The sequence below is a fragment of the Daphnia magna genome, unplaced genomic scaffold, assembly GCF_020631705.1.
Source record: "Daphnia magna isolate NIES unplaced genomic scaffold, ASM2063170v1.1 Dm_contigs467, whole genome shotgun sequence".
Lineage (NCBI taxonomy): Eukaryota > Metazoa > Arthropoda > Branchiopoda > Diplostraca > Daphniidae > Daphnia > Daphnia magna.
Window position 1 is genome coordinate 11,733 of NW_025533346.1, and position 12,025 is coordinate 23,757.

At 34.8% G+C, this 12,025-nt stretch overlaps 1 protein-coding gene across 1 annotated transcript; it reads left to right on the forward strand.

The window, feature by feature from the left end:
- Nucleotides 1-7,291: 7,291 nt before the first annotated feature.
- LOC123468968 (paraneoplastic antigen-like protein 5) lies at nt 7,292-8,873 on the forward strand. The gene has a single exon (XM_045168048.1). The coding sequence runs from the start codon at nt 8,010-8,012 to the stop codon at nt 8,871-8,873; it is 864 nt and encodes a 287-aa protein (XP_045023983.1). The 5' UTR covers nt 7,292-8,009.
- Nucleotides 8,874-12,025: the final 3,152 nt, after the last annotated feature.

Consider the following 12,025-nt stretch of genomic DNA (forward strand, 5'->3'; position numbering starts at 1 on the left):
TTATACCATGAGTTTTTACTTCTATATGTAAACAGCATCAAATATACTTGTATTCAATGTGAATACACTGTTATACCATGAGTTTTTACTTCTATATGTAAACGGCATGGAATATACTTGTATTCAATGTGAATACACTGTTATACCACATGAGTGAGATTTTACTTCTATATGTAAACTGCATGGAATATACTTGTATTCAATGTGAATAAACTGTTATACCATGAGTTTTTACTTCTATATGTAAACAGCATCAAATATACTTGTATTCAATGTAAATACACTGTTATACCATGAGTTTTTACTTCTATATGTAAACTGCATGGAATATACTTGTATTCAATGTGAATACACTGTTATACCATGAGTTTTTACTTCTATATGTAAACTGCATGGAATATACTTGTATTCAATGTGAATACACTGTTATACCATGAGTTTTTACTTCTATATGTAAACTGCATGGAATATACTTGTATTCAATGTGAATACACTGTTATACCATGAGTTTTTACTTCTATATGTAAACAGCATCAAATATACTTGTATTCAATGTGAATACACTGTTATACCATGAGTTTTTACTTCTATATGTAAACTGCATCAAATATACTTGTATTCAATGTGAATACACTGTTATACCATGAGTTTTTACTTCTATATGTAAACAGCATCAAATATACTTGTATTCAATGTGAATACACTGTTATACCATGAGTTTTTACTTCTATATGTAAACTGCATGGAATATACTTGTATTCAATGTGAATACACTGTTATACCATGAGTTTTTACTTCTATATGTAAACTAGCATGGAATATACTTGTATTCAATGTGAATACACTGTTATACCATGAGTTTTTACTTCTATATGTAAACTGCATGGAATATACTTGTATTCAATGTGAATACACTGTTACTACCATGAGTTTTTACTTCTATATGTAAACTGCATGGAAAATATACTTGTATTCAATGTGAATACACTGTTATACCATGAGTTTTTACTTCTATATGTAAACTGCATGGAATATACTTGTATTCAATGTGAATACACTGTTATACCATGAGTTTTTACTTCTATATGTAAACTGCATGGAATATACTTGTATTCAATGTGAATACACTGTTATACCATGAGTTTTTACTTCTATATGTAAACAGCATCAAATATACTTGTATTTCAATGTGAATACACTGTTTATACCATGAGTTTTTACTTCTATATGTAAACTGCATCGGAATATACTTGTATTCAATGTGAATACACTGTTATACCATGAGTTTTTACTTCTATATGTAAACTGCATGGAATATACTTGTATTCAATGTGAATACACTGTTATACCATGAGTTTTTACTTCTATATGTAAACGGCATGGAATATACTTGTATTCAATGTGAATACACTGTTATACCATGAGTTTTTACTTCTATATGTAAACTGCATGGAATATACTTGTATTCAATGTGAATACACTGTTATACCATGAGTTTTTACTTCTATATGTAAACAGCATCAAATATTCTTGTATTCAATGTAAATACACTGTTATACCATGAGTTTTTTACTTCTTTATGTAAACTGCATGGAATATACTTGTATTCAATGTGGAGACACTGTTATACCATGAGTTTTTACTTCTATATGTAAACTGCATGGAATATACTTGTATTCAATGTGAATACACTGTTATACCATGAGTTTTTACTTCTATATGTAAACTGCATGGAATATACTTGTATTCAATGTGAATACACTGTTATACCATGAGTTTTTACTTCTATATGTAAACAGCATCAAATATACTTGTATTCAATGTGAATACACTGTTATACCATGAGTTTTTACTTCTATATGTAAACAGCATCAAATATACTTGTATTCAATGTGAATACACTGTTATACCATGAGTTTTTACTTCTATATGTAAACTGCATCAAATATACTTGTATTCAATGTGAATACACTGTTATACCATGAGTTTTTACTTCTATATGTAAACTGCATGGAATATACTTGTATTCAATGTGAATACACTGTTATACCATGAGTTTTTACTTCTATATGTAAACTGCATGGAATATACTTGTATTCAATGTGAATACACTGTTATACCATGAGTTTTTACTTCTATATGTAAACAGCATCAAATATACTTGTATTCAATGTGAATACACTGTTATACCATGAGTTTTTACTTCTATATGTAAACAGCATGCAAATATACTTGTATTCAATGTGAATACACTGTTATACCATGAGTTTTTACTTCTATATGTAAACTGCATGGCAAATATACTTGTATTCAATGTGAATACACTGTTATACCATGAGTTTTTACTTCTATATGTAAACTGCATGGAATATACTTGTATTCAATGTGAATACACTGTTATACCATGAGTTTTTACTTCTATATGTAAACTGCATGGAATTATTTTATCTTTTTCAATGTGAATACACTGTTATACCATGAGTTTTTACTTCTATATGTAAACCAGATTATACTTGTATTCAATGTGAATACACTGTTATCATGTTTTTCTTGTATTTGTAAACGCATCGGAATATACTTGTATTCAATGTGAATACACTGTTATACCATGAGTTTTTACTTCTATATGTAAACGCATAATATACTTATTATGTGAATACACTGTTATACCATTTTTACTTTTATATGTAAACTGCATGGAATATACTTGTATTCAATGTGAATACACTGTTATACCATGAGTTTTTACTTCTATATGTAAACAGCATCAAATATACTTGTATTCAATGTGAATACACTGTTATACCATGAGTTTTTACTTCTATATGTAAACTGCATGGAATATACTTGTATTCAATGTGAATACACTGTTATACCATGAGTTTTTACTTCTATATGTAAACAGTGCATGGAATATACTTGTATTCAATGTGAATACACTGTTATACCATGAGTTTTTCTTTCTATATGTAAACTGCATGGAATATACTTGTATTCAATGTGAATACACTGTTATACCATGAGTTTTTACTTCTATATGTAAACAGCATCGAATATACTTGTATTCAATGTGAATACACTGTTATACCATGAGTTTTTACTTCTATATGTAAACAGCATCAATATTTGTATTCAATGTGAATACTGTTATACCATGAGTTTTTACTTCTATATATAAACTGCATGAAATATACTTGTATTCAATGTGAATACACTGTTATACCATGAGTTTTTACTTCTATATGTAAACTGCATGGAATATACTTGTATTCAATGTGAATACACTGTTATACCATGAGTTTTTACTTCTATATGTAAACCAGCATCAAATATACTTGTATTCAATGTGAATACACTGTTATACCATGAGTTTTTACTTCTATATGTAAACAGCATGCAAATATACTTGTATTCAATGTGAATACACTGTTATACCATGAGTTTTTACTTCTATATGTAAACTGCATGGAATATACTTGTATTCAATGTGAATACCTGTTATACTGTTTTTTATGTAGCTATATACTTGTATTCAATGTGAATACACTTTATACCATGAGTTTTTACTTCTATATGTAAACTGCATGGAATATACTTGTATTCAATGTGAATACACTGTTATACCATGAGTTTTTACTTTTATATGTAAACAGCATCGAATATACTTGTATTCAATGTGAATACACTGTTATACCATGAGTTTTTACTTCTATATGTAAACTGCATGGAATATACTTGTATTCAATGTGAATACACTGTTATACCATGAGTTTTTACTTCTATATGTAAACAGCATGGAATATACTTGTATTCAATGTGAATACACTGTTATACCATGAGTTTTTACTTCTATATGTAAACAGCATCGAATATACTTGTATTCAATGTGAATACACTGTTATACCATGAGTTTTTACTTCTATATGTAAACTGCATCAAATATACTTGTATTCAATGTGAATACACTGTTATACCATGAGTTTTTACTTCTATATGTAAACTGCATGGAATATACTTGTATTCAATGTGAATACACTGTTATACCATGAGTTTTTACTTCTATATGTAAACAGCATCAAATATACTTGTATTCAATGTGAATACACTGTTATACCATGAGTTTTTACTTCTATATGTAAACAGATCAGGAATATACTTGTATTCAATGTGAATACACTGTTATACCATGAGTTTTTACTTCTATATGTAAACAGCATCAAATATACTTGTATTCAATGTGAATACACTGTTATACCATGAGTTTTTACTTCTATATGTAAACTGCATGGAATATACTTGTATTCAATGTGAATACACTGTTATACCATGAGTTTTTACTTCTATATGTAAACTGCATGGTAATATACTTGTATTCAATGTGAATACACTGTTATACCATGAGTTTTTACTTCTATATGTAAACAGCATGGAATATACTTGTATTCAATGTGAATACACTGTTATACCATGAGTTTTTACTTCTATATGTAAACTGCATGCAAATATACTTGTATTCAATGTGAATACACTGTTATACCATGAGTTTTTACTTCTATATGTAAACTAGCATCAAATATACTTGTATTCAATGTGAATACACTGTTATACCATGAGTTTTTACTTCTATATGTAAACAGCATCAAATATACTTGTATTCAATGTGAATACACTGTTATACCATGAGTTTTTACTTCTATATGTAAACTGCATCGAATATACTTGTATTCAATGTGAATACACTGTTATACCATGAGTTTTTACTTCTATATGTAAACTGCATGGAATATACTTGTATTCAATGTGAATACACTGTTATACCATGAGTTTTTACTTCTATATGTAAACAGCATGGAATATACTTGTATTCAATGTGAATACACTGTTATACCATGAGTTTTTACTTCTATATGTAAACTGCATGGAATATACTTGTATTCAATGTGAATACACTGTTATACCATGAGTTTTTACTTCTATATGTAAACTGCATCGAATATACTTGTATTCAATGTGAATACACTGTTATACCATGAGTTTTTACTTCTATATGTAAACAGTCAATGGAATATACTTGTATTCAATGTGAATACACTGTTATACCATGAGTTTTTACTTCTATATGTAAACTGCATGGAATATACTTGTATTCAATGTGAATACACTGTTATACCATGAGTTTTTTTTAACTTCTATATGTATAACTGCAGGAATTTTTATGGAATATACTTGTATTCAATGTGTATTAATTTTTATTTATATGTGAATACACTGTTATACCATGAGTTTTTACTTCTATATACGCATGAGTTTTACTTTATATGTTAACTTTTACTTTATTCTAAACAGCATCAATATACTATACTTGTATTCAATGTGAATACACTGTTATACCATGAGTTTTTACTTCTATATGTAAATATACTGCATCGAATATACTTGTGAATACATGTTATACCATGAGTTTTTATTCTATATGTAACTGTATATGTATCTTGTATTCAATGTGAATACACTGTTATACCATGAGTTTTTACTACTATATGTAAACTGCATGGAATATACTTGTATTCAATGTGAATACACTGTTATACCATGAGTTTTTACTTCTATATGTAAACTGCATCAAATATACTTGTATTCAATGTAAATACACTGTTATACCATGAGTTTTAACTTCTATATGTAAACAGTATCAAATATACTTGTATTCAATGTGAATACACTGTTATACCATGAGTTTTTACTTCTATATGTAAACAGCATCAAATATACTTGTATTCAATGTGAATACACTGTTATACCATGAGTTTTTACTTCTATATGTAAACTGCATGGAATTGTAACGAAGGCCTACACATATATTTACTCAACATGCCCACATTTTATGATCTTATGTTACTCCCTTTTTTACTTATGATATCCACCTTTTTCCTTATGTTAACGTTTACAATTCGTATCGTATTTCCTGTTTACTTCCTTGAAACGTTGTTTGTCAATCCGGAGATGAAGTCATCAACGCTTTTAGCTGACCTCGATTAACACCTGCAACTGATGCGCATATCGCACAATAAATAAACAATCAGTTGATTGGTTGCTTACACGTCACAATCAACCACTTAATAAAACATCTCTTGATTGGTTGCTCGTGCCAAGTTGCGACAGGCCATCAGCGTCTGTGACCACTCCCGAAATGCGAGGTTTCGTGATGAACCCACATTTCCGACAAACAGAGTCGTTCGGCAACTTCCACAACGTTTAGACGCGGAAACTCTGTCGGTGCAAATTCTTGAATTTGCTAGAGTCTTCTCAAGTTCTGAAACGTTTAGTAGTCGAATTGCTGAGTGTTAATTTCTCCGCTTCCTATCGTTTTACCAACGTGCGCTCCCGTAACGCTCGCGCTACATCGGTAAGCTTCCAAATTGTCCTTATTTCGTTGGCCATTATGGTCTGGCTCGTTATTCCCTTTCTTGTCATATTGTATGTCCTTTCCCGTGTAATTCTTATGGCCTTAGTCAAGTAAAATACATGTCTATCATTGTGGGTAATTCGCCTCCGAGTTCACTTTAATTCCAATTCGAAACAACATTTAATTCTTTGGTAATACTAACTCCCCAAAGGGATGTATTACATAATGGTGGCAGCGCTTTTTGAACTCAACCACAATGAATGATGATGTTATTACTGGCGGGTCTAGAATTCCACGAACTCCCATACAACCCAGTGTGCCCCAAATTAATGTTCCCCGGCCCAGTGAGCCAACTGTAGCTAGATCACTTAATTTCGATAAGTTGCATGCTGAACCCGTTTCTTCCGTTGTAAGTACACAACCATCTAGAGTTAGTTCTCAGTTGAGTAAGCTTAGGTCTAACGGTGCGTACGAAGCCGTAGCTCGCCTTGATCTTGTTTCCAGACGGAAACCCAGAGGTAGTTTTGCCTCTGGAACCGTTTCAGAGGAGCGTTCACCCTCTATTTTTGCTAGAATTGCTGCGCGTATTTCCCCAGCTAAGTCTCCTCCAAAAGTTTCGCCTAAGTCTAGTTCAGTAGCAAAAACTGTGTTAGGGTTTTTCACGAGGAACTCCCCGAATGGAAAATCAACTGAACCTGAGCCTACGACATCTATTCGACAAAATCAAGAACAATCAACAGAAGATATTCCAGCCCAAAGCCAGCCAGCTTCCGTACCTTATCCTTGCGATCAAGAGCCTGAAGGAGAGAGAAGCGGACTTTCAGTCGACCGATCCGAAGACCTGGGTACAGCTAATTTGGTTGATTCAAGACATCTGTCTATCGAACCACTATTTACCCGAAACGAATCCAACGACGGTGTGGACAGAACCAACGATTCTGCTGAGACATCTGACGTCGATCCTACAGGTGAAACTACACGCACAGGTGAAGAAAACAACCCAATCGGAAGCCCAAGCGTCCGTGCTGACATCGATCTTCATATCACATGCGAGACAATTCCTGATATTTCTGCTGAGTCAAATTCACTACATCACGGAACTGCAAGGCGTGACACCACAGAAACACGAGACAATCTTAGCCTCGTTTCAGAATTTTGCAACTTCCATCAGACACCGAGAAGAACGCTACCTACATCTAACGAACGAAGTGAGAGAGTTATCCTCCCACTTAGAAGTTCAGCTACTGACCCATCAACAGTCGTTCCTGATAGACATCCGCAATTTAATCTTCTACCTGCGGGAGCTACGCCTGCTGACTCCGCTGGAACCGCTAATTCCGGAAATCAACTCGTTGCTGAGGAAATTGGACAACTTCCCGGGAGCAGTCAACCCGAACAACGTGCAGTTGGCGGAGGAGATCAAACAAACACTCTCCCAAATCAAGGTCCGATTGCAACGGTTTCTACCATCCCATACGGCGGAGGACGTACCTCAACAACCCGCGGCCCAACAACCAGCACACCGTCAAGAGGAGAGGACCGTTCGCCGTCCACGACAGGTGCGATTCGCCGACCACCGCCCTATTCGCTTCTCCCGTCGTCGATGCTCGACCCGACGCCCACGCATACTGATTACGCCACCCAGGAGCGTCGCAGACGTTACAGCGAATCTCGATCATCTACGAGCAGCATTTCAACACAATCTCACAATTCAAGACAGGAGAGCTTAAGAGCGCAAGAAACAAATCCTAAGAACATGGCTCAATGTCCTTCCCCTAGTAGAGCAGCTACAGCTAGAGATCTTGATGATCTCCAGAATAATCAGCATACCTTTTCCCGTTTGCAATTACTTCCCTCGTTTTCCGGAAGTCCACTTACGCGTTTCGACTCTTGGCTAGAATCTTTCGAAGCTATAGTAGACACATCAGGATGGTCAGGAGAGAAAATTGTCCAAATGCTTCGTGCTAAATTAACAGACAGAGCTTTTCGCGTAATTCAGGCCATTTTGAAAGATCTTCCGTATGATTATGATTCGGTCAAAGAAGCTTTGCTCGATCATTTTCACGGCGATGAAAATGTTGACTTATATCTTAAGAAATTTAATAAAGCTAAGCGTAAGCCAGGCGAGAAAATCGTTGATTATGCCCTTCGACTTCAGGAAATTTTCAAGCGTGCATATCCTGTAGCTCACTCTGAGAAGTCTTTTGCAATCATTTTAATGCAGAAATTTATTGAAGGCTTAGATTCCAAACTACAGACGAAAGTTAAGTATAAGGATTTTAAGGATTTTGGCGAACTAGTTACTTCAACACGGACGTATGCTAGTAGACTAGAAGCGTTAGAAACAGATCGTGAAAGGCAGGAGTTTATTCGGTCTATTGATGGCACACATGGGCACGCAGAATTGACAGAGCTTAAGCCAAATGATAGTAGATCAGAAAGAAATGATGATGAAGGCAGTGGCTAACGTTCACCATGAAGACAAGCCTGTTGTGGAAAAGAAAACTGAAAGTGAGCAGATTAGGGACGTTCTTAGTGAACTCGTGCAGAGCGTAAAGAAACTCCATCTCAATAGGAAAGACGTCTCATACCCTTCAAACACACAGTAGGAAACAAGTCTCGTTTCAACCGACTTTAGCTAATCAGCAAGATGGTAACGTGAGAGCTCCGCAGCAGCGCTTTAATAACAATAATGGAAATAGACAATTTGTAAACTCCCAAATTAGTTCTACAAACAGTAGTCCGCCAGCCCCCAGACCTCCAAATGATTTCAATAATCGACCTTTACAGTCGTCGGTTGTTTGCAATTTTTGCGGTTACCGAGGTCATATTCAGGCAGATTGTCGCCGTTATCAACGTCAAGGACTAGAACAAGCTCAGCCGCCTATTTGTTATTCTTGCCGTGACATAGGGCATAGATCTAACAATTGTCCTAAGTTCAGAAACAATAATAGACCTAACATTCCCGGTCCTCCCCAAGATCAGGAAAACCACTAGGAATCAACTGTAACTTCGGGTCAGTTGATGAAGAGCCTCCTCGCAAATCCCGACAAGTCGCAAAATTAACAACAATTACGAATGAATCGACTCCAAGAATTCCGTTAAAGATTTTCCAGGTCCCGTTCCAAGCATTATTCGATACAGGCGCGTCTAAAAGCATTTTACATGAACGTTTATTTAAGAAGTTACCCCCTAGAGGTCAGGCGATCTGCAGCCAGCTTGACTTCGATTTATATGATGTAGGAGAAAATAAGTTACATACGCTGGGAAAAGTGACTCTGCCCGTTGGATACGGGGAGACAATTTTACAGCAAGAATTTATTGTTACAAACGGTGTTTCTGAAGATTGTATCCTTGGATGGGACGCAATCCAGAAGCATGGTTTTAAGCTTGATGGAGAAACAAAGAGTATTTACTTAGCTAAAGATGGGCAAGGCCCCTCTTCTATTTTTAGGGTGCCGGAAATGGCAGTTACAGCAGTCAAAAAGACGACGTTACCTCGTCAGACGTCGCTAGTAACTGTAGGCCAATTGAAGGGTTCATTTCCGTTTGTACCTCCGAATTCGGCATTTATCTTCACACCATGTGGGAATTTGCCAGATGGAATTTATATTGAAGAATTTATAGGAAAGGTATCGGGAGATGGAGCATATAACATTATAGTCGAGAATCATTCGTTACAGCAAGTCACAATTCCACGAAACACCAAGTTAGGCGTTATTGAAATCGCCCAGCAGATTATCGGAAAAATAGCGTTAAATACATCAGAAATTAAGCCCATAGAATCACGAGAGCCTATTGTAATTTCGGAAGTCAACCCGGAATTTCAAGCACCACTCTCCCAATTATTAAATGACTTTCGCGACTTGTTTGCTTCAAAAGATTCAGAATTAGGAAATACCAATCTCATTAAACATACAATTGATCCAGAAGGAAGAGGCCCCATTCGACAACGCCCATATAGAGTTACTAATAATCAAAGGAAATTATTGGAAGACAAAGTGCAGGAGATGCTAGATGCAAAGGTCATCAGATACTCGCAATCTCCATGGGCTTCACCCGTGGTACTTGTAGAGAAAAAGAATGGAGAAATAAGATTTTGCGTTGATTATAGGAAATTAAAAAGCATTACAAAGAAAGACTCTTTTCCCATGCCACGCATCGATGAAACTTTAGACAAATTATATGGAAAGAAGTTCTTTACAACCCTTGATTTAGCTTCCGGTTATTGGCAAATTCAAGTTCATGATCCAGATATCGAGAAGACAGCTTTTGTTGTAGAAAATAATCTTTATGAATTCGAGAGAATGGCGTTTGGTTTGTGCAATGCACCTGCCACGTTCCAAAGGCTAATGAATTATGTACTGAGAAACGTCTTAGGAAGTAAAGCGTTAGTTTATCTGGATGACGTCATTATCTTTTTCAGATACATTTGAAAGTCATTTAAACGACATTCGAGAAATTTTTAACCTTTTTAAGCAGCCAATTTAAAACTAAAACTTAATAAATGTCAATTCGCCTAAGCGTTCAGTAAATTATTTAGGCCATGTAATCTCAACGGACGGTATTAAACCTGACCCGAGTAAAATTGATAAGATAGTTAATTATAAAAACCACCAACTTCTGTTGACGAAGTCAGATCATTTCTTGGACTTGCCGGATATTATAGAAGATTTATTAAAGATTTTGGTTCAATTGCTAAGCCGTTAACCCGATTAACGCATAAAGATCTAAGTAGGAAACCATTTGCGTGGGGGGAACTGAGGAACAGGTTGCCTTTGAGAAGTTGCGCAATTCTCTAGTAACTCCCCCAGTTCTTGCATATCCAAATTTTAACGAAAATTTTTTCTTTTACCGATGCGTGTGAGTATGGAATTGGAGCAGTATTATCGCAAATGCAAGATGGGCAAGAACATCCAATAGCCTATTCTAGTAGACAATTAACACAAAAGCCGAAATGAAGTATAGTACTACAGAAAAAGAAGCATTAGCTGTAGTTGATGCGATTAAATACTTTCGCCATTACTTATTAGATAAACCTTTTGAAATCATTAGTGACCATCGACCTTTGCAATGGCTTTAAAAATCAGAAAGATAATAATGGTAGGTTAGGTAGATGGGCTATATTTATTAGCCGCGACGAATTATGAATTGAAATATAGGCCTGGACGTATCCATCAGAATGCAGATTGTTTATCCCGTTTAAAAATTGCTAGTATTCAAACAGTACCAAATAATATTAAGTTAATTTGCGAAAAACAACTTGAAGATGAACTTTGTATAGATATTCGAAATTATCTAGAGAAAGGAGTACTTGACGAGAAATTTAGCCAATCCAAGCCGGATTGGGCTAAAGAAATTGAATATTTTGAAATTATTGAAGGTACGCTTTATCGGCACGAATTGCCTTCAAAGGATAGTAAACGTAATGAAATTAATCATCAGTTAGTCTTGCCTTACTCCCTCCGCCATCTAGTGTTGAAAGAATTACACGATGCGCCGATGGGTGGGCATTTAGCTTTTTATAAAACTTATTTGAAGGTCAAAAACAATTATTATTGGCCTACAATGAGGAAAGATATATTAGAATATTGTCAAGCTTGTGAAATTTGTACCGCT